Genomic DNA, 27,931 nt, shown 5'->3' with positions numbered 1-27,931 from the left:
CAACATAGCCTATGCCTCTCAGTTATGGTGTGCTTGAATATGACTGGAAAGACACACAATATTAAATCCCAACATCACAAATGTGGTTTCCAAACTGAATGAGTCACTTAAATTATCTAACATGCTTCTCACAAGCAGGAAACATCCTCTGGACAGCACTGAAAATGTCCTCATTGTTAAAGGGAAGCTCTGCACATATACGGAAGGATCAGGAGCTAAATATAAAAGACATTGCCAAGAGACCCCGAGAAGACAGAACATTTTGCATTGTGTCACATGTGCATGGCAAACAGGGAATTCACTGCCTAGGTCAAAAAAGCAACATCCCTATTTAGTCCTACTGAAGTGTAGAGCTAGCAAAGAAACAAAGCTTCCCCCATTACAGTTCATTTTAAATAAAAGTTACAACCAACTTTTCTCCCTTCTCAAGAAACCTTGTTATGCTGAGCATGATTGTTCTTAATTCTTCATCAGTGTGTTCATGCAGGTGTCTCATAACCATCATTATTCAGAGGTACTCTACTCTTCCCTTTGTAAAAGCATTGAAGTGTCTCATGTCCAGTTAATAAAATGAGGTCTATAAAAGTCACTTCTTTTTCTCCAGCATTAGGAATATCAATTATCTGCAAATTGTTGTAAAACTCATTTAAGAATAAAATGTAGAATAGCAGCAGATGTAAATACTGTTTGAGTCAAAAAGGTGCACACTTCAAACACATACTTACTGCATATCTCCCAGTTAAAAAATACACTAGTTCCATTCCTATTTTTAAAAACCCTATTTTTATTGCAGCAGCAGCAATAGCACTCTGAAACGTCATGATACATGATACCTCCACAAAAGCTGAAGAAGTTGTAGCCAAAGCAAGTTCCCACCCTTGCTTTGTTGCATACAAAGCAGGTATCTGGCCAACCAGTTTATCAAAATGTGCGCATCTTCCCTCCCTCACAGTGATGGCAGCTCATTCAAGAAGAAAGTCACCAACTATTACATAGACATTCACAGTGTTGTGCAGCATAGGAGTTGCTCAGCCTTAAACAGTGTAGTCTTTTTGGCTGTCAATTCAGTTTCAAGCAACAAACCTTTCTTGTTGGTCTGGATAATAGTTTTATTTTCTTGCTCTAATTTTTCCGTTTAAAATATTTAGGTGTGCTCATATGAAAGTGATGAATAGGCACATAATTATGTCCATCTTTATAAGATCCAAACCTAAAAAAATATTCAACAGAGCAACACTATTACAACATTATTTAAATCATGCAATTAAATCATACAATCCCTACTCTACTTCTGAATGTTCTAGGCAATTTATTTCAGAAACAGAGCCCAATTCTATTAAGTGTACATCAGGGTCTATGAACCCTCTCCTGCTAAAGGCCTTTGAGTATACTGGAGACAATTAATTACATTGATTCTGCTCATGCTATAGGCAGTCTGTAACTGGAACTCCAGATGAAAGAGCTGAGTGTTGCATTTATCTACTTAAATTCTAAGCTAAGATTTCAGTCCTGATTTTAGTGGAGATACAATTTAAACTCCCATTGTATCAAAACAGTCAACTCTGTTATAAATACTGTACATCTTGCTTTTGCAAATTATAATGAAAATTTTAATTTTTCATGCCAAATTTAAATATGAAAGTTTTGACAACTGACTATTATGGTAGACAGACTTGCAAAGATAAAATTGAGTACTTATTCAAAATATCAATGCTAAATAATATTTAAGAGCAATGCCATTGTATTGCTAAAGAAGTAAAGTAAATCAGAAAAAGTTAAATACCTTCCAATAGGGTAAACATTTTCTGATTATAGACAGACAAAAGAAATTAGAACAAGATTCTGTGCTGAAGTCAACTGAGAAAAATCTGAACATGAATGCTAACTGTAGGCAAGTTCCATCAAGTGGAAAAGCCTGGGCAAACCGCTGCTTAGACAGGAAGCAGTGGCTGAGTGGTACATAAAAAGTGAGTACACTCCACTGTCAGATGTATATGAGAAAGTAATGTATTCTGCATTATGCATGTTAGGAGTAGTAAACATGGCATTACTGGGAATTATTCTCTCTGTGGCAACATCTATCACTAACTTCATGACTCTGTCACTATTAATACTTAATACTAGAATAAATATCTTCCTCTATATATCTCTTCCTTATGCAATACCAGTGGAAAAATGATGGCAATTTAGAAATAAACTACTCTTTTACATTAAACCCAGTCCTTTTTTTTCCTTCTTGACATATGCAACATACAGTCTCAGGCATTCTTTTTAATTTCTGCTCCAATTATATGGTATGTTTTAAAATGCTTATGCAAAAAGTATTTAATGTATATATTGTATTTGATATTCTAAGTAACAGTATATTAAGAGCCCAATCTCCGAAGTGCTGAGAAACATGGGAGACCTTTCATCATCTATCAAATGAGTCACCACACCACTTGGCAAATATCACTATCAAACAATCTCAGAAACTGCCTGGGTGAAATGAGCATTATTTGCAATTTATGCTGCAACACAACAGACTGATTTTCCCAGGGCATATGCCAAAACAATCGAAAAAATGGAACTACAAATCAGAAGTTCTTGACTTCTACCTTTCTGCTCAGTTGGGTACTGATCAGTGCCTCTCACTTTAGAAATAATTTTATTCCTAGACTTCTCTTTTACCAGATGCCAGGTACATCATCCCCTTCATTTCCTGTGAGACACACTGACCTGGGATTGAAATGGATGTCCTCAGGAACCTGGCTGGGATCAGTGACAATTCTGTCATTGTCAACATAGCTATCCACATGATCTGGGATTCTAAATTTGGCCATCTGGACTTCTGAATCACTTAAGCCAGCATGAGATATGCGGGCATAACCCAGCCTGACAAATATGAGAAGAGTTAGTTTGAAGAAATAACCCAAGACAATTTCACCACATTCTTAATTAATGTATCTTTTTTTTTTCCAATAACTATTCTTTAACTTATCAACACAATTTTCCATTTCTGTGAATCTCACCCTCAAAAAACTGAAAGTGCTCCATAAACAGGATCATAATACCATGTCACAAGCATAAAAAGTGAAAAAATGTGTTTGACAGTAAAAATAAGATCTATGTCTAAAAACCTTTTTTAAAAATTACAGCTTTAGAATATGAGTGCAGGTATAAGCTCACTAAATTTTCACTGAAAAGATTTCAATATTCAAGAAAGAAACTCAAGCATCAATTGAATGAATAATGAGAGGAAAAAATAATTTATAATGAGGGGAAAATTCAAATTGCAAATAGAGTTTTAGCTGATTTTTTTTAGTTGCCCTTTTTTCTTTTTCACTCAGTACTGTTAAGACAGCTATCAAGTTTATGACTTGTGAACACTGCAGAATTTGCACAGCTTACTCAAAAGAAGAAGTCCATTTCAGTACAAAGATCACTCAGAGAACGATTTACAAGCAATTTGGGATTAAAAGATATGGAGTGTATAGGTCCAGTGCCTCAATATGGGTTTACACAGTTCAACTTTCCACTAAATCCAGCATAAAAATTGGCTGGATTAGATCAGCATTTTGCTTCAACAAACTCTAAAGCATAATTCAAAAGTTGTATCTTCTACATCACATACAAATTTGGTCTTAGCCTTCACATTTTAGAATGAAGGTGCAAAGCCAGAGCTTTGGAAAAATGTAGTATTATGCTACCAAAGAAGAGTAGATCTAAATGTAATTCTGACACAGAATGATGAAACCTGTAATAATGGCTTTGTGAATTATATTCAGAGTTCTTGTGAACTGGTGAATTATATTCATCAGTTCTTGTAACTCTAAGATCAATGTTTCATGTAATTTTATGATAGCTCCAACTGCCCATAATAATTGTTTAGGGATGTGAGACTCTTCCATAGTCACCTACAAAAGATTATAAAACTGATAACCATAAAGATATTTAAGCCTACAAATAGGTGATTTCCTTTAACATACCTTATTACTCCACGATACATAATATAGCTACACCATCTGTCCCGGTCTGTACTGTCAATGTCCTAGAGGGGTAGTGAAAGGGGAAAAAAGTCAAACAAATAAGATAAGTGTTCATCTGGGTAGGCTTTAAATCAGTAACAGGACCAAAGTGTAAACTCACTGCAGAAAGATATTTTGCCTAAAACATTGTATAAGGCAGAAAGAAAAAAGCTCACTGTTAGACATGGACAAATCAGACAACTTTTTCTTATCTCTTAATGCAGAGCTCATTTTTAAAACAAAAGAATCACAGAATTAGAGGCTATCTGGAGGTCACCTACTCCTAATCTTGGTCAAAGTCACTTCAGGTAGGTTGCTCAGGGCCTTATGCAGCTAACCTCTGAATATTCCCAAGGATGAAGGTTTCACAACTTCACCAGCTCCCTGTTCTAATCCTTGACAACCCTGTGACTTTTTATTTCTTCTAACTGACATTTCCCTTGGGGCAGTTGCTGTCCATTGCCTCTTGCTCTTTCACTGTGTAATTCCACCTTCTCTGCAAGATATTACAAGGTAGCTAAAGATTATATTTGAAAATGGGCATGTGTTTTCTTCTCTATTATATTTCAGTTACCAATTTGAATATTAGGCTGAGTGCTTCCAATATATATATATATTCTCTAAAGATGCAATATTTTAATATTACCTGCACATTTCCATTTTTTATTAATTCAGTATAGTCTCTGGATCCAGGAGCTGAAGTGATGTATCCTAGAAACACAACTTGCTTAGAGCTAGTCTTCAGCAGGTTCGAAACAGCTATTGCTTGGAGTTTTCTGTCCAAGTCTTCTCTGAAAGAAATGGAGAAGACTTTAAGACATATACATTTTAGCTCACAATCTTTGTGCTGTGACATAGTAAACCACAAATAAATCTAGAACCATTTTTGTTTCTGAATATTAGAGAGTATGAAAGTTCACAAAAAGCTCATTGATTCAAAATTATCATTACATTTGATAAAACCACATGGTCATGGTAGATGTAATTCACATTCTCTTTCTATCCATTACAGGAACGACATTTTCTATTACTGTTCTGGTTTTAATACTGATACCATCACTAGGAAATGTGAATGTTAGTGTTTTGGTTATCTAAGGTTTTGTCTCTGCTTGCACTTAAAATTTAACTGTGCTAGCACAATGTTGTGTGTAACAAAGAACTTACAAGCTAAAAAAATTTTATTATGGATAGATCATGGTAAATAAAGTCTTAAAGTCTGGATCCCATAATTTATGAAATGTAACTAGAGTTACATCATCCCATTAGCACTACTTAATTACATTTGGCATGTACTTCACATCTCTTTAACAAGATTTACGCAAGAGTTCCAACCATGACCAAAAGTGATAGTGAAGTAAGTGGAGCCTGGTAAAATACTTCATTGGATCCCATTCCCTGTCCTTGGATTTGTCATAAAATAATGAAAAAGCAGTACTGTTTCTATGTTTCTTCATGTTAATGACTTTAATGATTGTGTAAATCATATTGTCTTCTAGATTTTGATAGTCTAGGCTAACAGTAAAAACATTGACAGAGAGAGCTGATTTTGGAACCTGTAAACCCTGAAGAAGACAACAATTTAAGTGCAGCTATACTTTTTAGATAGTGGTACTTCTGACTGAAGCAACTGTATTAAGGAGAAAGAGCACACCGACAGGAGACAAAAAAAACCCCGAACACTTAAGTAGAAGTCTGACCTAGGTGTATGTGAAGTTGTCTGCTCAGCTAGCTGCTTCTTCCAGAATGCACCTCTCCAGAAGATGGGATCTTTTAAAGGCACAGGCATAGTAATAGGCCCACATTTTAAAAATCCTATTTAAAAACAACCCTACCCTAGTTATCTAGTATTCTATAGTCTATGTCAATGTCAGCGACAGAAGAAAAAATATTAAAAATTAGCAGTTATGTGCAGTATTTAGTTACAAATTCATTCCCCTCTAAAACACAATCTAATTTGCACTCATTTCCCATGTGTCTCCTCAAATTTTCTCTTTCATCTTTATCTCATTTCTTTGCAAGGGTATAATACAATGTTATTTTCTTCTACTTTGACAAACAGTTTCTCAGAAAGGCAAGTCTAATCATCTGTGTGAGGTACAGAATTAAATTCTGTTCTAGAGTTAAAAATGGTGAGTGATTTCTGACAATTATATTTGTTTAATAAATGGGAAATCTATAAACAATTTGCAGGTTTGGTGCAGTTTCTACTCAGGGGAAGGAAATGGGATACAGAGAATTCCTTTGGCTTTCTGAGCAGCTTCTTTGTGTTATAATATTCTGCACCCTATCCATAAATTTGCTGCTCCATTAATTGTAAGATTTTTTTGTTTAATTCCAGATCTTACTACATAGCCGCAAACATACTAGATATCCCATCAAATATAACAGAAATAACAGCTACATGGAGCATTCACAAAACCATCTCTTATTAATATTCATTACACCCAGGTAATCAAAAGATTGTTTTCAAGAACTGAAATCTATACCTTATTATTTTCCATCACTGATTTGATTTATCGGTATAATATTGCTTTTCCAAATTCAGAGATCAGACTTCCTATTTCCACTTGCATACTCTCAGAAGGAGACTGATGGATATTTTTGCTGCTGTTCCAACCCTGTCCTTTCTTGGAGGTTTCAGATGTGTTACTTTTTTTTAAAAAAATACAAAACAGTTTTCTATTAATTAACCTATCTCTAACTGTACCTATCTGCACTCATTGTGGAATGTAATACATCTATTCCACATGCAAAAAGTGAGAAGGATGCTGTCCTGTGCTGAGGTGCATCTGTAGCCCTGTCATTTGTTGTGACTTTGCAGAACTGTATTTTTAAATCCCTAGTAATTCAGATAATAGGTTCAGCTGAGTTTTGCATGACACATTAAAAAATGCTTCAAAATTTTAAACCAGTAGTTTAACCAATTTTAAACTGTCATAGTATCACTATGGCACACTTCACATGTGCCCTGCTAGAACCAGTATTACAGCAGCAGATTTTAAAAAGTACAAAATAAATCCCAGATGTTCACAAATTACATGACTTTGTACACTCTATGTAAAAATAAATTAAATACACACTCTTCATTTCCAAAGTGAGCAACAACAAAATCGACCAGCTTCCCTGTGAAGTTGACAGTCAGGGAGATGGCAGGTGCAATCTCTCCCTCTGGAGATGGAAGGAGGTGATGGGTCGATTTTACAATTGGATACCTGGACAGTGCCATAATCCTACATGAGAAGAGGCAAAAAGTTACATTTTGTGATTCACAAGCATCAAAGGTGTGAACTAAGCAGATAAATGTGAGCAGAAGACTCACAGTCACTGAAACAGAAAACTATAAGACCAGAATACAAACCATGTCTAGTGGATTTTTCTGAATATAGAAAGTGTCCCTCTAAAATATTGCTTAACTACATGTCTAAAAATATATTTTCAAGTTAATTCCTACACAAAGAAATATAATTCCATAAATATTAATTTTCTCACTGAGCTTTTCATGATCTGTATTTCAGACAAAGCATAATTTTATACTACCAGAAATTAAAAGGTATTTTATTAAAAGTCGAAGTAGGTAGAAATATATCTTTAAAATGAGAGATTTCTCTTTTTTCAGCTTCTGCTTGGACATTTTGCATCAGGTTTTTCAATGTATTTCATTAATAAAATCTCAGAGAATTCCTTCTCTCCCCCATTCTGTCTCAAATAGACAGGGTCTGGAAGAAGAAAGTTTCAAAATGCTGCTCACATATGGCAAAAATTAAATGGCCATAGCAACAAAAGTAGGAAGTTTTATCTGCCATAGAGATGTCTATATCCCCTGAAAATAAAAAGCCACATTATATGCCAGTATTTTTCTAGAGGACAAAGATATTTAAAGATATGCAATTGGTAGATGGTCAAGCATTAAGGTAAAATTAGACACAAAATAATCTGCTCAAACAGACATGAACCTTTCTATTCCCATTTCTCATTATACAGCCCAAGCTAGATATGAATTCAAAATTTCTCATACCTCCTGGTGCGCTACATTTTCCAAGTGCTGTCACATTTTTAAATCTGAAATATAAAATTCTTGTATCCCAAAACAAAATAAAGTGAAAAGGGCATCACGTGCAGCACTTGGAATGGAAACTTCCAAATCTGTACATTAAAGGGCAGGATGCCATTCTCTGCATCACCAAGACTAAAGCAACTTATGGGGGCAGACACCAAAATCTGATCATGTTTAGCAATAACAAAACTCCATCCACATTGCATGGTACTGGTAATGAAAGCTTGTTGCTAGTTTCAACAAGTTTCAACAAGTGATTATAGTGAGTACTATTCCAACTATTCTTTATTTCTGTATTAGTGCAGTTTGTATTGAGCAATATATTTACATCTATTTACTGTCACTGTGCAAGTGAAGATGACTCACCCCCAGGTGTGATCTCTTGTGCTTGGACCAAAATCTGTATAAAATCCCAGTCTTTCTCCTAGCCACATAGTTGGATCATGGTTTCCAATGAATGGTTTAGAGGCATCACTCTCTATAATAGTGATAAAATCTGCTCCTAGGATGGAAGGGAAAAAAAGAAAATAATTTCACATTTATAACTGTTACCTATAAATGGGACTTATAAGTAACTACAAAAGGTCATTATTTTGGTTACAGAGGGATGGACACAAGACCATCAGGGGTCAGTCAAGGCAAATCAATGCTGGCAACAAAGTCATGGCCAAACTTTTGGCTACTGCAGGCCACACAAACTCTGATGAAGATGCACTTAGTGTCTGCTGGCCATGGCTCATCCCTGGTGCATATGCAGACTGCAGAATACAGCTGGCCTGAGCAGATCTCATGCCATTTCTAAAGCATTAGAGATATTGTGCACACATAAATTAACAGCACAGCAGCAAGTCTACTGCTTTCAATTTGATGAACAAACACTACACAGCACATCTGCACCTCCCTTCATCTACCGAATCCTACTGTGCTTCAAAAGGTCCTGTGCAAGACACAGCTGGATGCTGCTGCCAAAATAATTATTCAGCCCAGAGCAACCTTGCATGAGCTCCAAGGCATGGTAACAGAAGGGTGTGCAGCTCCAGTGAATTGCTGACCACCTGCAGCCATCTCACTTTCTCAAAGCACCGTGGTCCCTCCCTGTTTACATGCAGAGGTGTGGTTTTGCCAGGGGAACATGATGGGTTCCCCTATATTTTAACTGCAGGATACCAGAGAACTTGCAATTCCTTCAGGAGCTGGCATACAGGAAACACCTGCCCATGCCTGAAGGAAGGTGGGACTCTGCAAGCTGCCCCCAGGATGGCTGAACCATTCAGACTCAGCTTGAGCAGCAGGTCGGTACAGCTGCAGCAGTAACAAGTGCTCCAAGTGCTCCCTTCTTGCTGCAATTATGCCCCTCTTAGAGTGTTCCCCTACACAGGAAGGCAAATTAAGTCACCATTTCATCCACAGCCCTTCCATAAGGAATTATGACCATCCAGCACCATGGAAGATTTTTTGCTTTCAAAATATCATATGCAGCAGTGTAAAGCATTGTCAGGAGGGAAAATGGGAATGTAGAGTTCTTAAATGGATTCACAGGTTTTTCCTTCTATATCATTAGCATACATGCTGATCACCGAAACATTAACTGAAACCATTGAGAGGGTTGGTGTTGGATCCCTCCAGGGCAGACAGAAATTCCAGTCACAAAAGCCACTATATGTTGCATCTTCACTATTGCAACAGAGAGGTGAGCCCAAGGAATGCATACCACCACACATTTAAAGACAACTCCTACCCTAAAGCAGATAGCCACTCTTTTCTCTATGGCTCTCAAAATCAGAAACTCTTCTTATAGGAATTTCTAGATGAACTCTGAATGCATTTACTGACAATGCTAATGTAGTATTTTATAAAACAATATGCATGTAAGATAAAACTCCAGAATACCGTCTATTAGAAATTTTTTCCACCTATTTCCACCTATTAGAAATTATTATTTATTATTTATATTTTGGAATTTGCTGCATTTTTGACTCACCAATTGTCTTTTTTAGAAGTGATATTTTATTACCCTTAAGAAATGCCAATGGACGTAACAAGGTAATCACTTTTTCTAATATTCATTAATTTAAGCTATAGGTACCAGAAATGAATGCATTCATCAAAATGCATAAATAAATATGCAAAGATTAAATAACTACCCAGACATGAACTATGGAATCAGTATGTAGAAGAATGCTCCAAATTTGAATTAAATTCATGTCCTGGCTCTTTTCTCATATTGCCACATAGCCAACATAGCCCAGCTCTCTGAACCTTTGGCACTGGGAAAATGGAGTGAACAAGGTTAGAATCAGTCTCTTCACTCTTCACTGACTCCTGTGTATCTCTGCCACAAAATCAAGACTTGCACAGGAGCACCTTTTCATTGCTTGGGTCTGTAAAGCCTGAGCTGCTCAGGAAAATACTGTGGTGGACCGGAGAGTAACAAATGCTGGAATGGCAGCACGGACATTTCCTAATTCCCTGAACTGCTTTAGATGCTAAACTGTCTGTCCCTTGTCTAGCCTATCTCATGGGCACTCCAGGAAAAGAGTAACACCTACAAGCACTACTGGCCAATTCCTTTCAATGGCCTCTGCAACAGCACTCATCTTGAGTCCAAATACTTAATTTCCTATAGCTAATTTTCCAACCAAAATCCTGCCCATGAGCAACAGATTGGACACTCTTCTTTACAGTGAAATCATGACAATCAAGCTACAATCTCTAATTTTCTTGTATACATTGCACTGGTTCAGTCATGGAAACAGACTTGTCTGTTTATTATTCATTGTTAAGGGCATTTTCATGCCCTTATTCATTGTTAAGGGCATTTGAATTTCATACCCTTTAGGAATTATATAATGCTTCACATTTTAAAAAAACACATAGGAGTTATAAAACATTGTATTTTATCTAAAAGTATATTTACCTTTGTAAATACCATTGTATTTTATCTAAAAGGATATTATTTCATTTATGCAAAGAATTTCTCTATAGACAAGTAACTCATCAGCAATATGAGAAGAAAAATCCAACTAAGAAGGGTTTATAATGTTTATGATGTTTCCTCTGACCAGAAACCTCTTTAAAACATATTAAACAAAGTATCACCTCTGCAAAAGGATTTCTGACTGAAGTGATTGTATTGGAACAGTTCACAAATTGAGGAGAAAATCACTAAACACAGGTTCTTGTGTTAATGCAAAAATGGCCTCATTTACCAAGGGGTTTACATGTGTCTCTTCAGATGAATCCTCCCAAATATAAATGAAGTAGGGGAAAAAAGTTACCTGTCTGATTAAGCAAATTAGCTGATCCTTCCAAATTAGACCATCCTTCATTGTCATATCCAAATCTAAAAGGCCAGATCATAGCAGAGAAATCTCTTTTTGGAACCTCGAAAAATAAAAGGAAAAAAGTAAAATAAAATTTGAACTTCACATATTATAGCTTTGCAGTAAACAACACCAGACATATGGTGCCATAAAAGATATACAAGAAGAGATGTTTTAACCAATAAATTTTCCTAATAGAGTTGTCAGCATTACAAAAGACTAAATCTGCTATTAACAAGGAAATAAAAGCCCTCCTAGTTCAAATGAATTTGTACAAGTAACAGTAAACAAATGAAGAGGAAAGAGACAATGCATTTTTTCATCTGAGAGGAACTGCCCACTTTTTGCCACATAATAGGGCAAAACCTGAATTAATTGAAAAAATAAGGCCAACCGTATAAATCTGTGTGCATTTGTGAATTTAACACTGAACTCCATGACTGTTAACCATCTTGTTATTTACTACCTTTGCAATACCTATTTTCTTGCAAGACAGAAAACTGGAATCTTCAAATTTTTTACCCATTTTCCATACCTAGTCTAAGTCTAACCTATGTCAACCAACTTTTCAGAGAGCTTCAATTCAGAATTATGATAAAGTATAGAACCATAGAATTCCTTCACCTGGAAGAAACCTCAGGAAGTTATCTGTTCAAACTCTCCCTTCAGGAGATCAGGAGGCTAACAGCATTGTCCAGTTTGAATACCATTCAAATAAACTGATTTATAATAGTAATGTTCAAATTGAATACATGAGACAAGACTCTCTCAAATTTTCGAAGTACTTTTTCCTTCATAGCATCACTATAAATCTCTGAAGACCCAGACATTTCAATTTGACATGAATTTATAAATTAAAGTCTTGCATCTTCATTTATGCATTAGTTTTTCTGAATACTTGGTTGCAAAGATCTCTTCAGCCACAATTAACACACCTAAGCTATTACACGCACATTTTACTGTATATTCGATAGTTACCATTCTCACAAACACCCTACTCACCCCTTGGCCCAACTTCTTCTGGTAAGTTTTATAACGTAAACCCAATCCAAGCAAACCAACACCAACAAGCAGCCACAATACTTGAAATAGAAAAACACAGAAAAATGGTTTTAATTCGAGGAAAAAAATGTTATTATTGCTGTTAAGCAGGACACTGATTCTAAGGTGTGCTATTCACAGAATGAGAAATGTCCATTTAAGCGATAACACCAGAACAAGGCAGTATCTATGCATGCAGAATCTATACACATGTGCAAATACGCTCTCCAAAACACAACATGCTGAGCAGATAAAATGTACCAAAAGTCCTTGGAATAGTTATGTAAAAATTACAACTACTGAAGAATTCATTATAGGACATGAGTAAGAGCATCATGTAAACCCCTTAGTGTTTTCCTCTCTCTGTGCAAGTATGCACTTGTAGTACACAGTTGTTATCTTGCATTAATACAAAGTGTGAAATAAAATTTAGTTTACTTTGCAAGCCTTTAGATGTCAGAAAGATGTGGCTCTTGCCAGACTTTCAGAGTGGTCATTTGTTTGACATACTCTTGGAAAGACAGTGCAGCTTCATAGAAAGCATGTTCAGAGCTTTCTAATTGCTTCTGTAGCATTACAAATAACCACAGCGTGCACTTAAGAGCTCTCACCATTCAGCATGATTTAATTTGATGGTCAAAGCCCTCTGCATTTATTTAATTTACACAGTAGCATATGCTGTCTACAATGATTTCAGTAACTCCAGTTTATTCTTTCATATATTTAAAAATATATGAAATTATTTTCATGCAAGTTTTATGGAATGGTTTTGTGTAAAATTTAAATACAGTTTATAATGGAAGATGTCAGAAAGAAGGACATGCTGCCTATATTAGCACATGTCAAGCAATTTCATACTCTACAAGACACAAAAGTGCTTAGAGTGGAAGCTGAGAAACAGTACAAATGTGGGCATGATGAGGAAGTACAAGAGGCACTGTTGCAACATTACAAGGTTAGCTGAGCAAGGGCTGTGCTTTGTGACAGGTAGTATTTTGATATATTAATTTACTTCTGTGAAATGTTTCTTAGCAGTAATATTCAAACCACTTGAAATGGTGCTCATGTTGTCTCTGACACACAAACTCTCACATTCTTTTGGCTCCTGAGCATACAGGGTAAAGATCTCCATAAAGATTCCAGAAATAGCTCTGAAAAACTGTGAAGCACTATTGTCTTCTTTTTCCAAATGTAGCAAAATGTACACAAATGGCAGGCAATTTGATCCAAAGTCACAGAAGAAAAGATGCAGAAATTGCAATCTTCAGCATCCTGATCTCTGTAGGGTTACCATGCCTAGCATTTTGTTCCTCTAATAAACTTCATGGTATTGACAGATGTTTTTCTTTAGAAACAGTAAGCTGACAATGAAAACAAACCAGGGACTCAAATGATTGTAGACAAATAGTTTGAAAATATTTGTATGCTTTAAAAGCCAAAAAGTGATAAAAACTCAAACATTTGATTTTCATTTCTCTTCAAAACCTAAGGAAAAAAGCAGATCCCATACATATAATCTGAAAACCTGGGATCCCTAGGCATAGCTGAGGGGCAGCACATGACAGTGGTTTCCCAAGGACAGGTCTGGTCTGAAGGCACATCCAGTTTCAAGCATTGTGCTGTGCTGCCAGCTACAATGGCAGCCTCCTCATGCAGGACAGTGTCATATGTACAGCAGCCCAGGACCAGCCAGTGCCACCACCCTGCCAGCCAGCTCACACAGCCCTGGCAGTGTTGTCGCACCAAACCGCCTCAAAATCGCCATACTGCATGGCTGGGAAACCATTCACAGCTTCTGTACACACCATGTAAATCCCAAGATCCAGAGAGGCCTCCTCCTCAGCCACTAAAACAAAACCACCAACGAGGCTGAATCCACTTTCACATTTTGGGTTTTGTCCAGTTTCTTGTCTCTGTTTAACACATTCCATTAGGAATAGCCTCTATCAGTCATAACCACAGTGAGTCAGCTCCTCCAGTAGTATATGTCATTATTGCCCTGGAACCTGGGAAATACCAACTACCAGTCTGTCTCTAAGACTAGCACCAAAAACCATTTCTAAAACATCTGAGCAAATACTCCACAGTGTTATATTTTTTCCTCAAACAGTGTTCCTAGAGTCATGGAGAAAAGGAACTAAAATTATACTTACGTAGTTTAATATAGTTTTTACTCCTTTTGAAGAATGGTTTTTGATTGCTTTTCACTTCAAAGACAGAGCTAAGGTCTTTCTTGGGTCCTGTTAGAAAGTCTACCCCAATACATAACATTATAAAACCTGTAAAAATATAAGTGATTAGTTTTTTCATAGACCTTTAACATATCAAACATTGCTCATAAACAGGTTTTATAAACTCTCAGCTGTTGTGTTACATTTCCAACAACAAAAAGGATTCAAAGCAAAAGGCAGATAAATGCCATACCTAATGAGGCAATGCAGGAGCTATGAGATTTATTGGCAGCATTCTCAAGTAAAGACTGATTTGCAGGGCAGTTACAGGGTATTATGTCAAAAAGGCTAACACATGGCAGATAAATTATGTTAAAATCCTTCCAGGCCCTATTGATGGCTAAAACTCTCAGCTGAGCCCACTGTTTTCAAAATTTACTGAAATTAACCTGGACAAGAACAATTGAGTTACACCTACATATTATAGAACCTTAAAATAACAGCTTGATGAAAAAAGTACATTGATGATTGCACATATCTATTATCTTTGACAATGAACTGCTCTGTCACCAAGATAAAATTAACACATTTTTCATATAGGAACTACAAAAGCAATTGCTCAACACTTTGTTATAAAACAGTGTAAGCAGACTGCAGCAGTCCATTTAACATGGCAGCAACTTGTATTCTGGAACCCCAGAGCCAACAGAAATAGTTCTGCTTTTCAGGAGCAGAAAACTAAACACACCTACAGACACACTTTAAAAGCTAATAAGCAACTTCAGTGCACTAACTGTTGCAATGAGTGGGGATAGTATCTTTTCAATAAATAGCTCAGACTAATAGTACAAGGTCTTTTCCAATCCCTAATGAGATAAAGAATCCAATTACGTTCAAAAAAAGCATGGGAGGATAATGAACTGGATAAGAGCTCTACTGGAGAAGATATATGCCTTTAACATCTTTGTGGCATAGTTAATTAATTATAGAAGCCATATTTTACTTCAGAGTAATAGCTAACTATTACTCAGTACTTTTTTATTTCCCTTACTTGTTACACTAGCTGTAAACCAGGACACTGGGTCTGGCACAACGAAGGGAAACACACAAAACCTTTCTCAAAGGGTGATTGATTCACAGCCATTAAAGTTGATAGAGATCAGGAATCTGACCCCTCAGCATTATACCACATCACAGTGAAGCAGCACAGAAGTTTTGAATTTAATGATCTTACTTTCATTGTCACTTTTCGTGGTGCAGTTCCCTACCCAAACTGCAGCAAGAGAAAGGCAGGATATTGGACAGGAGAAGAAAGCAAGAAATAGCGCTTGCACCTGGAAGAAACCAGAAGAAAATGAGCAGTTTGCCAGAAAGCCAAGCTGTAAGAGTAAAGGCACAGCAACAAATACCTAGTCTCATGGTATAATCTTTGATAAGCTATGGGATGGCATAAAAAAAAGAAAATGCATTCCCAGATGGAAGTTAAACTCGTGCAGTGCCATCAGCTGAGATGTGTTCCATTTAGAGTTTTCTTTTCCAAAGAGAAAATTAGGGCCATCTCTCTGTTACCACCCAGTGATCAAACCAGGTAAATTAATCACAAGTGTGCATTTCAAAGGAAGTAACAGAGAGGAATTTTTAATAAAAGTATTGCTTTTGTGAAAGCATTACTCAAGAAAGCATTTGACACTCCTCTACCACATGCTTTCTTCATATAACTTAAAAAAATTAAATTTAATTACCTAGGATAACTGTTTCTAAAGACTCCTCAGAGTGCTTTCAGAACAAAGAAAGTAATGCAATAATGGAATTAAATTCTCCTAAAACATAATGAACTTAAATCCTTCATGTGAATGCTGTAATATAAGAAACACACCTGAAGAATAAGAAACTGGAGTGACACAAAGTAGTTGCAAAGACATTTATGAAATCTGAAACCTTTGGAGCAACAAGCTAAGCCCAGCATTCATTAATCCTTTCCAAATAAAATATACTAATGCGTCACATTTTAAAAAACGTCCCACACAATGAGCCCAAGACAAAGTTTGGCATTGTTTAAATATAGTTAGTGAAATATGCCATTGAAACATGTTAGTACCTATTGCAAAAATATTTCTGGAGACAAAACCAGGAAGGGCTGGTTTCCTTTCCACCTCTCCACCCTCATCAAGTCATCATTTTGCTAAAGCCTTTATATTTGCTCAACTCAGTTTTTCCTGATTTGCAAATACCTGACAATTTCTTTTCTGCCTGTCCTCTTCACATGTTTCTGATGCTACAGGCTCATCTGAACTCCCTGAAACATGCTGGTGTGTCCACAAAACATAAGGTAGAGCCACAGGGGAAAGAAGCTCAGGTGTCCAATGTAGACTAGCTAGATCAGCAGGATGCTGCACTTTGCTCTGCAGAGCAGGGCTAAATAATGCACTGAATTACATTACAGTCCCAGTAGCTACCCTGTTACCTGAGGCACTGCTACCTTAGGTAACCAGCATATTTGTGCATTCACACCCTGGATTGCAGCCATATTTTTAAGGTGACTGGCTAACAGATTTCTTCCTCCACTGCCTACTTTAGTTATCAGACATTTTTCCACTTTGTCCTTTCCCCTTAACTGAATTCCATTTCCTGTCCACATTTTAGACTATTTCTAACAGTAAAGAAACAAGTAGAATATTTTTTGCATGTCTCATTAATTTTTGCACTGAAACTCTTACCACAGTAAGTAATTTAAGAGTAACCAAGCATTTGAAAAGACTCTAGATACATTTCACATGTCTGTCTGAGGCTAAAGCAAGCATATTTGTATTTGTTCATTATCACAAATGTACCTAGAAGGAGATGGGAGCTTTCTCTAATGTAAACTCCTCCAGGTACAAATTTGTAAGCTGTACACCACACACAGAAGAACAATTCAAGAACGTAGGCAAACATGGCTGTGCTCATGGCTTTCCCAGGATGGGGACAGCTAACAAAGCGTCCCGCTAGCTGCGGCCACACACACATAGTAAAGATCCCAAGAATGTTGCCTGCAACAGCAGCACTCCAGGTGTGCAAATAAAGGAGACCAGCTGAAGATGCCAAACCTGTGAAGGGACAGAAAAGAACACAGTAAGTCTCAGTCAGGTGTATTACCCACCACATTAATTTTCATATTTTGGCTAGCGAAAAAATAGTCTGGGAAATATAATTGTGCTTTCTAGGCTTAGAAACTGCATCACTAGAAGGACAAGTATTCACAGTAGTTAAAGAGAGTCTTTTATTTTTCCCAATATCTTGTTCTTTTAAACATTGCCTATTCAGCTGAAAACAGTAGAGCAAAAAGGGAAGAGAAATGTCATCAAGAGCCAAAACCAAACAGTTTTTTTCTTACAGAGTTCTTCAGCACAACAGAGGAGTGATGCAGCTCTTAAGAGAGTAACAGGTCTGTCCGTTATAAATCTCTTTTACCGTAATATAGAAAGAATCAAATAGATTAATATGAAGAGAAAACATATAATTTCCTGATCTTTCCCTGTAGATAACCACAGGATGGGCAAGAAAGCAACTATTAATCTTTTACTGACTGCAAGATCCTTGACTTAACCATGCTATCTTTGATTTGGGGATTTGACTCTAAACAGCACATTACAACCACAGAACCTCTCTATAACGGGATGACTTCATTTTAAAACACTATTGTAGATATGAATATTTACTGTCACACCATGAAAGCAAATGTATAGAAACACTTTTAATATTTAACTTTAATACATCAAAGTTCTGAGCATTTTAGAATATAATGCTTGAATCAACTAAAGAACCTTTCTGTGCCTGTTTTAAATAAGCAATGTGTGTTCATCAAAAATCAAAAGTTCATGCTTACATTACAATCTGCACACATATTTCTTAACACTAAAACCTGCCTATTCATACTATTTTACTGACTGCAGAACTTGGCAAGTAAAGACAAAGAGGCAAGCTTGTCTCCTGGTAGACTGTTTGTTAAATTACAAGTTATTTTGCCTCCTGTGGAATTGAGAGGCTTGTGTCCTCTCAACCCCTAACCCTAGATGTGGCCTTATCATAGAATCACTAAGGTTGGAAAAGACCTCTAAGATCATCAAGTCCAACTGTTACACAATGGAGGTGGTTAGAACTGAGATGCTGCTCAAGGGAACAGAACCTTAACAGGGCTTCTGAAGAAATAACTCTGCTCTGCAATGGCCTGGAGATTTGGCCTGTAACCCTCAGTCAACTGGTGGCATACGTGTACTACAGTCAGTGGCAAGAGAAAAGAAGGCTTTGATTAGCCACACTTTTCTGAGATGTGGTGTCAGGTCAGAGGACTTGAGTAAAGGGAGTAAGGTAACAGACAAAAATTCTGCTCAGGATTTGCACCTACCTATAAGAAACAAGGCAAAACTGATGATAGAAGACCAGCTCCAAAATGAAAGCATCAGTCCATGAGCAAGGCCCAACAGAACTGTACCTCTGATACAACAATAAGGAAAAAGAAAACACACACTGATATGATCTTAAAAACACCTGATATTTAAAATAAAAACCTTCTAGATATACAGACAAGGGTTCTTGGTAATATACTATAACTATTTTACTTTAAACAAAGGTAAATTTTGCTCACACCCAGCTACATTTTCTTCCCTTTATGGGATGTAAAAAACATCCAGTTGGAAATAATGGCAATTTACTTTAATGTATAAGTGAGCCATGTTCAGGAGCAAAATCAGTCCACTGAAATCTTGGTACAAAAGGCAAAAACAAGTCAGAGAAAACAAAAGGGAAGAATCTACCCCAAACAGAAGTATTTTATTCATGTCAAATAAGGAATCCTAAAGAGTCTAACACTGCTCTCAGTCTTGGAGAGCTCTTTTGTATACCAATTCCAAAATATAAACTCTGTCAACTGCCATCACATGTAGTTTACTCAGAACAACTGATTTGTTTTCTTTCTAGATTTTGGAACCTGAATGAACCACACACAGCATTAAGACTACATTATTACTAATCAAAACTTCTACTGAAGTATATATTTTAATAGTGCACACAGTTTATTTATACTTTGTGTATGTGTCTCTGATCATCTCCTCTCTGAAGTCAACTGCTAGACTAATTTGCTGCATATTATAGATGCACTGCATTCATAAGTCCTTGAACCTCAGTCCTAATCTAAAAATTGTTTTGAAATGTGGCAAACCAAGATTTTAATGCTGAAATAAAAATAATTCTGTATCAGAAAATTTTTCAGGTCTGGACAAAATTTTCAGTGATATCTCAAAGGAAGAATGAATCCTCTGTGTGAAGTACCTTGTGCCCACTTTTTTCTGTCTTATACCATCATTAGGTTGAGTTTTAATTTGTCACCCACTACAGCACTGGCTTTTCATTACAATTTTGTAATAATAAAAATAATAATAATGCACCTACCCATATGGATTAGGATCTGGACCTGTATGTGGATGTCCACTTACTGCCCATCTGGAAATTAAGGAAACCTCCCCAAATATCCACAGAGTGAGGAACATGAGGCTGCCAAAAGCAATCCCTGATAAAAACCAATGAGGATGGGAAGCAGTCTCTCTAATCACATTACTAGTTTTGTTTGATTCTTGTTTCCTCTTGTCTCCACCTAGAATAAGAATAGGAATACAGCTAAGCAAGCTCTCAAATCCTATTAGCAAGAGTTACTGAGAAACAGAAATAGGCAAAATCACAAATTTACTAGAATAAATTACATGCATAAAAGCTAATTTATCTGATTAGGGTTGTGTTATCAGAAATTGATAATACAAAAAAAAATCTTTCCTAACAACCCAAGGTCTGTCAAGAAAATGTATTCACCGTAAGTGTTCAAAAATGCCAACCTGCCCATCTGATTATTTTCCATAATAAATTTTAAATGTTTAAATTGCCTTTGAAAATCAGCAGAAAAGTTATTAGAATTTGTTCAGGGGCTTCTGTTCTCTGAAACTCTAAACTCTGATAAGAACAAAACCTGACACTTCCAAATAAGCCAGAAATAAACTCCCTTCCTTCTCTTTTTTTCCATGTGCTTTAGAACCTCTCTTATCTAACGAGAAAGCAGCACCTCTAATTGCATAGACATATCATTTTGTCACCCACAAACAAGACAGATTTCCTTCCTAATCTCCTGCAGCAGATTCCCTTTTTAAATTCTGACGAAAGCTCAGGCTTAATTTAGATCATGTAATGCAACCTTACAGACAATATGCATGATGCTAATTTATACCCACTTACACATAGATGAGGTTTTATCTTTCAATTAATTCATTAAGGTTATACTGAGAAGGAAGGATATTCTGAGGATTTAACATGAGCTGCCTTAACTAACCAACCCAGCCTTGCTGTCTTCCTTGGCAATACCACCTCCACAGTTTAGCCTATGCCAGCCCCCACTACTGTGTACTCTGTGCAAACACTCCAAGAACTTGAGCAAAGTGTAACTGGGACAACTTGTCCACTCCTCCAATTCTTTCTGTTTATTTTCACAAATCAGCTGTTCCCCAGCTATATCTCCCCTTCTCCGTTAAAAGATATGCACTGGCAGAGAAACTCAAAGTGCAAACTGAATTAACAAAATAACAAAAACAAACACCACAAATGTTTCATGCTGGAAACACAATAAATTCATTCTGATTTTCTTGGTCTATCTTATGCCTTTGTTTGTGTTACTGTCATATCGTTGGCACTGCAATAAGGAAAAAGAGGCAGTTCTGGCACCAACTTACTACCACTTGTATGAATTGTGATACCAGTTCTGCCATATTATGGGCAGATGGAAGTACCCCTCAACTTCTAGAACCTGCAATGCTCATGCAGCAGGTCTAAAACCAGATGGTGTTGGGGATAAAAATCAAAGAATCAAAACCCAGTGACACATAGCTAGGTATACTTTAGGCTCTTTTCATAGCCACCATCTTTGCTGTAATATACTTACCTGAACGGATTTGCTCCACTGCTGCTATGAAACCAATTGTCAGTATGACAGCATTGGCAGCTTGTGAGCTCCAGACTGGATTAAGAGATGTGTACCAGATACGAAGAACAAGGAGCATTATCTTGCCTAGCATGAAGCCCCATATCCTGATGAACCTGTAAGAATCGGTTTTTGAGATAGTGAGACATTTGGGGGATTAAACAAAAAAAGAAAACAGCTTTTAATATAAAGAAACATCTGTTAAATTCCATCAGTGTAAGAAAATACCTTTGTAAACTGTTTCCTGACCACCATGTTACTGTTTGAACCAGCAATGAAGAAGAAACACCAGCAGCCAAGATGAGCAGTCTAATTGAAGCATTTGGTGCATGGTATGATGCTAAGCTTCCTACAAACAAATACACATACAGAGAGGTTGCTTTAATGATCAATAGAGACCAGGTAATAAGGATTTCCTGTGCATTAGGTCAACATTGTCTGTAATTTGGGCAGCTACACCACTCATTTGAAAACACGTGACACTACACATTTTTAAACCAACCAAAGAAATGTAGGTATGCATACAAACTGGGTATACATGATTTCATAGCAGTTATAATTTTCAAGGAAAAAATTTATATGAAGCAATTATCCAACAGTCCAAGTGATTGCCTTTATTTAAGTACTTACGGTGATTGATTCCATAGAGAGGATGTATGGGTATCTAAGCATACAGATATTCAACCATGCACTTAGATAACTCAAAAGCCATAAAGTTTTATGTACTGTGACTGTTCCTTTCTAAAAAGGATATGGCTTTTGCTGCAGTGCACTTACAAAAGTAAGTACACTGTGGCAAAAGCCACGTTCTTTATTAGACGGGAGCAGTCACCACACATAGCACAGGGATTAGTAATCTACTGCCTCAGCAGGGGCGCACAAGGCTTTCTCTGGCTCAGTATCTGGTCTCAGAAGTGGTCAGTACCAGCCTGTGCCAGTTTATTACTGAGAGCTACTACTTTCCCAGCCACTGAAAGAGAGCATTTGCATACCTTTGCCATTTCCCAGGGCACGGTGACCCCACATCACCAGCAGTTTTAAACTCTGCTAACAGGTTTCCAATTCAAGTGACAATGGACCACATACATTCTCATAATTTCAGTCAGCGTGGTAAATACTGGCCCAGGACCAATGACAAACAGCAGGAAAAGCAGCAACACTCTTATGATACCAGCCATTGGCTAAGTGAGTATGAGTCAAACTTGAGGAGAAGTTAAGCAAGTAATGTCAGAAATGGTGCTGCAGTTTCTGGCAACACGTGCTAGGAATCCTCCAACCATTTAGCTGCTCGTTCTGCTCAGAGTAAAAGATGCAAAGCTTAGAGCCAAGATGATAAACAAGATCAATGTGCAGTGAAGGTGTACTTGCATGAACTTCAACAGAGGTTTCATGTACAGTACACACAGATTTCTGTCACTAAATTGCGCTGGCAATCCATAAACCTGCCTCTTCAAATATTTCATTGTGTGTGCTACCCTGATTAAAGATAGCATGGGTTTGCCAAGTTAGAGCAGACACACCTTTACTTGCTGGGCAAGTACACCCAAGACTTAAATATATCTATCCAAACACCCAAATTTAACGTATGTTATGTGAAGACACATATGCAAATAGAACTACCACAGGATACTTTGCTGTTGTTTGTTTGTTTTCAAATAGAACACAAAATCTAGTAGCACAAAAGGATACAGAAATTAGAAGTTGCAAGGAAAATAAAGCTTCCTGAAAAGGCTGAAAGAAACAGAATAGAAAAAAAAATCATCTCCGTAAACATTGTGGTCTTAGCTAAGCATGAAGAATTTTCTTATTTTTTGATTGTGAAACTGAAGACTGAGTAGAATGGGGTGGAGCATGCATGGGGTAGATTGTTCTGCCTGACAATTCAACAAGTCCCAGAGGAAGGCCATGGCCTTTTTGAGAAGAAAAAAAGATCAAAAAGAGAATGAACAAAATTGTCTTAGTATGAAGGAGGAAAAACGCAGGAAGAACTGAGAAACAGGAGAATCAGCAGCACATAAAAGACCGTCATAGCCTGGTCACTGCTCTCTATTTAGCAGAACAAAAGTTACACATTTCTAAGTGATTTCCATCTCTTTTGGTAAAGTGAACTAGTAAACACAGCAAGGCGATCTGAAGGATCAACCTTAAATAAACATGGCAAATTTTGTGTTACTGTCACATCTGAAGGAAGGTAAGGTGCAATTTTAATGCTTATACTCACTCCTACTTTCTAAAGTAGAAGAACTTGCAGAAGGCAACACACAAGGCACTGCTGCAAGAAACTGAAGATTCTGTTCACTGAGAAGCTTATTACAAAACAACAAGTTCTAGGGTGGATATAATGGGAAGAGCAGGAAAAGAAAAGAACATGGTAAGACTATTCTTTATGAAAATCAATGACACCAACAAATTCTGCTCATTTCTAGTATTTTTCTAGAGATAAAGAACAATAATAATTTTTTTAAAAACTACGCAGGGAAAGTAAATAAGATTGTCTTACTCTGTCAGTAAAACAGTAAAAGAGGAAAGTTATAAGGAAAGTTATTATCTGTCTATCATCTTATATTGACAAATGAGGAGCTAGGATCTGCTGCTTGTGAAACACATCACTCAGCAGCAGCATTTTCACCTCTACACTGGACGGAGACTTTTGTCTCCTCTGAGTTCATTGGGCATGGCAAACTCTTGCTTCTGAACGTGGCTGTAGCTGCCAAACCTTCCCCCAAAAAACTTTCAAAGAATCAACAAGAGCTAAGATTTGCACCAGCTAGCTGAAACTGAAGTAGGAATTCCAGAAAATCTTGGTTTAAGGAGGAGCCTGTGGAATGGGAAACGAGGCGTCTATTTCCTGAGTTTAAGATCAAATTCTTGTCCTGTGCAACTGATGATATAAGAGTTATTTCCTATTTAGGATGAACTATAACCCCTCTACAGGCATGTAGATCGATAGATTTAATTTTAAAAATACATCCTTAGAAGAAAAAACTGCCTCAGAAACTAAAAAGAATGTTTCACTCACTCATAGAAATTAGCCCCAAGCTGCTCTGTAATGCCTCATCCCTACCCATTGTCACAATTCAAAAAACACCTGCTCTGCTGATATTTGAGTGATACTTAAAACACCTTTCCTATTGGACATCACTCTTACTAAATTAAAAGCTCCTAGAAATAAAAGTGAAATTATATTTTTCTGTATTTATGCGATACAACGGCTACAAAAAATATTTCTCTGACTACAGCTAAAAGCTTGAGAGAAAAAAAAAGAAACAAACAAAACATGAGTATGGGGAGAGTGAGAACTTATTCCTGTCTCTTTTTGTAATAGTCTGAATTTTAAGACAATTTGGAATGTTTGTTCTTATGCACTGATGCCAAAACAGAATCTGTAAGTGCATACTTACCAACCATAGTCAGTCTCAGAAAGGCTAGGACATACTCATTGTTAGCCAACCTCCAAAAGGGGCCAATTGTCAAGAATATCGGGGAAAAGAAGGCAACAGCAAAAACTTCTATGCCTGTGAGCGCCAGTGTCTGAAGAGGGAAGTAGTAGATCATTGGTGGTAGTGCATGGTAAAGAGACCAAGAAATGTAGCCTAAAACAAGAACAAACCAGAAAAAGAAAACCCCATCACCTATTTTCAACAACAAGATTTCCTGGAGATTACTTAAGAGGTACCATTTTATATTTTCACATATATATAGACTATCAAATGTATTTGAAAGCAGTTCAAGCAACAACAGCCACCTTCTTTGAAGAAATGTTTGTTATTTCGAGTTAAACAAACGCATTTTATGAGGCAATAAAATTATGAAAATAAAACAGCTCTTCCCCCACTCAATGGTTCGTACTTTGAACCTCATTGAAGTGCTCAACCTCGGCAAGGATCAGTGTTCAGATGGCTGGCTAAATAAGCAGTCCACCCACAGTGTGAGGGTTCCTCAAAGGCAGACTGGTGATAAAGGAATTATTCTAGTAAATCGGTGCGCTGTTCTCCCCTGGAGACACCTTCTCCGGGCACAGCAGCACTGCGCTGTGAGTTTCCAGGCTTTGCAGGAGATGCACCGAGCCGAGGACACTGCGGATGCTGGGTCTGCCGACCACCTTCGGAGCCCGGCCTTGAGCAGGGCAGCACAGCACTCCCTCTGCAACACCTGCACAAACACTTGGCCTGGAGCAGCAATAAATTCTGGCTGATCCAAGAGACAAAAAGCAATCCAGCGCCAGAGGAAAAAAAGAACCCGAAGAAGAAGGCTCAGATGAGAGCACTATTTGCTCGTCCCAGAGGGGAGCTGTTCATGGGCGACACGCCCGCACGCAGGTGAGCCCCGTGATCCCCGCCGGGGCTGCCCTGCCCGGCCGGGCCCGGCCGAGCCCCAGCTGCCCTCAGCCGCGGCCCCGCGCCCCCAGCCCCGGCACCGGGGGCCACCTACCCAGGACACTCTCCGAGAGAACGGCCTTCCACAGCGGGAGCATCGCCCCCGGCGCTGCCCGGCTCGGCGGGGGCTGCGTCCCTCTCGCCGGGAGCCGCGTCCCGAGTGCCCGGCAGGGCGCGGCGCCGCCGCCCGTCCCGCCTCACGGAGTCGCGTCCCCGGCGGGGGCGGGCAGCCCGCGCGGCCGGACAGCGCTCTCCGCGATCTTCAGAGCCCCGCCGCGCTGAACGGCCGGGACGGCTCGCCCCGCCGCTCGTGTGCCAGCGGCGCACATGAGTATATCTCTCGCTGCCCTGAGCAGTCACGGCGGCAAGAAAAATAAAAGCAAAAGGTTGTCATAGCACAAGGTGTGGGGAAAAGAGGAGCTAACCCACTTGGCAGTACAAACACATGGTTGACTACGCGGGGTTCGGGATGTCCGAATTAGCACTGTGCTCACCTTTGTGAAATGTGTGTTGTTCTATAGCAGGGTAAGCTATAGAGTAAGCTTATTCTGATAAGCAATGCTGTCTACAAAAAGCACCAAAAGAAGCGTTTCGTTTGCTGAGATTCCTGAGTAACTATGTTTGATAATTTTAGAAGAAATAATGAGTTAAATTGAGCCAGCCATGATCACAGCTGCCAAGTCCTGGCAAAAAGTTTACATAAGCAAAATCTCAATTTTAGATTTTGGAGGGGGGGCATGAAAAGTAAAATTGAAAATATAAGCTAATATAAGCTAAGAACTAAGAAGTTCTTTTGCTGTTGGAATATACCATCATCTTAAATTTTAATAATTTTCATACAGCATCCTATAGAACCACCATCTGTATCTTCTAATTTGTGTTTAGAAGGTTGTCCCATTCTAAATAAACCTTATGGTACACATTTTCTTTCCCCAGTTTGTGAAACTCGAAATCCATAGGAGTAAACTATAAACATCTATCATCTATATGACCTACTATTAGCAATAAAGTCTGGTCTAGACATTTGAAAGGACACAGTAGTAAACTAAATTTTGCCCTAGAAGTCTCAAAGTCAAGTGATTCATTTATCCTGCAGCATGATGGGCTTTGGCTATTGCAAAAATAGCCAAATACTCTGTTGAATTTTGGCTGCTATTTGAAAATGTGTTTTAAAAATGGAAATGTGTTTTAAATGTCCACAGAAGAATTAAAGTATTTTGATAAAAAGTTGACCTCACTAGGGAAGGAAGAATGAGACTCATAGATTTAATGAGCTTCTCTGTTTTCTCCAAGTTCTGTGTCACTAAAGGCATCTTTCTTTTTCTTCATTAAAGAAAAGGCATGCCAGAATAGTCACCAAGCTCACTTACCACTGGATATCAGGATTATGTGAGTGATGACACGATTTCATCTCACTGTGGTGTGATGCAAATGGAAGACGAGATCTTTGGCCAGAATAAACCCAGAACATGGCTGCTTTTGGGGCTGCTGAGCGGAGCTCGAGGCTCGCAGCATGTATTCAGCCAATAAATATTCAAAAAAATTTTGCAACCCTTTTTGTAATTACAGTATCTTGCTTCATGGTTCAGAGGTGGAGTTCCAGTAAAACAAGACGTGACTGGAATTGTGAACCTGATATGCTTGTGTAGCTTCCTTTAAACTCAGAATGCAATGAAAATAATGCAGATCCTGACAAATTTACCCATTGTATTCTGGGTACTCTCTCAGAGATTCTTAGTAACTATTAAGCTTGGCTTCACATGGCACAAAGTTACATTCTAGTGCTCTCCATAGGGCTGATATATGAATGAGCATCAGAGCAAAAGAGGAGAGAGTTTTCAGGTATAATGTCTTAAATACAGAAGTCAATGCTTGCGAGGTGCTTAGTTACACATGTATGTGTAGCAATGCCTTTCACCACACTTTTTTTTTATTCCTGGAGTGCCACAGGTGTACTTGACA

At 37.8% G+C, this 27,931-nt stretch overlaps 1 protein-coding gene across 1 annotated transcript; it reads right to left on the bottom strand.

Moving 5' to 3' along the window:
- Positions 1-1,063: 1,063 nt before the first annotated feature.
- On the bottom strand, positions 1,064-26,067 carry CWH43 (cell wall biogenesis 43 C-terminal homolog). Its single transcript, XM_030947921.1, is given in 17 exon segments — positions 1,064-1,210; positions 2,719-2,874; positions 3,969-4,030; positions 4,654-4,798; positions 7,088-7,237; positions 8,428-8,563; positions 11,340-11,445; positions 12,387-12,466; positions 14,579-14,704; positions 17,428-17,757; positions 18,228-18,238; positions 19,016-19,069; positions 20,024-20,225; positions 21,555-21,709; positions 21,822-21,942; positions 24,995-25,186; positions 26,025-26,067. Coding segments are annotated over 17 exon segments (2,157 nt in total). The 3' UTR covers positions 1,064-1,122.
- Positions 26,068-27,931: the final 1,864 nt, after the last annotated feature.

This window comes from Camarhynchus parvulus, chromosome 4 (genome assembly GCF_901933205.1).
Source record: "Camarhynchus parvulus chromosome 4, STF_HiC, whole genome shotgun sequence".
Lineage (NCBI taxonomy): Eukaryota > Metazoa > Chordata > Aves > Passeriformes > Thraupidae > Camarhynchus > Camarhynchus parvulus.
The sequence above is the reverse complement of the archived record's forward strand: the minus strand, read 5'-3'. Positions and strand labels throughout refer to the sequence as shown.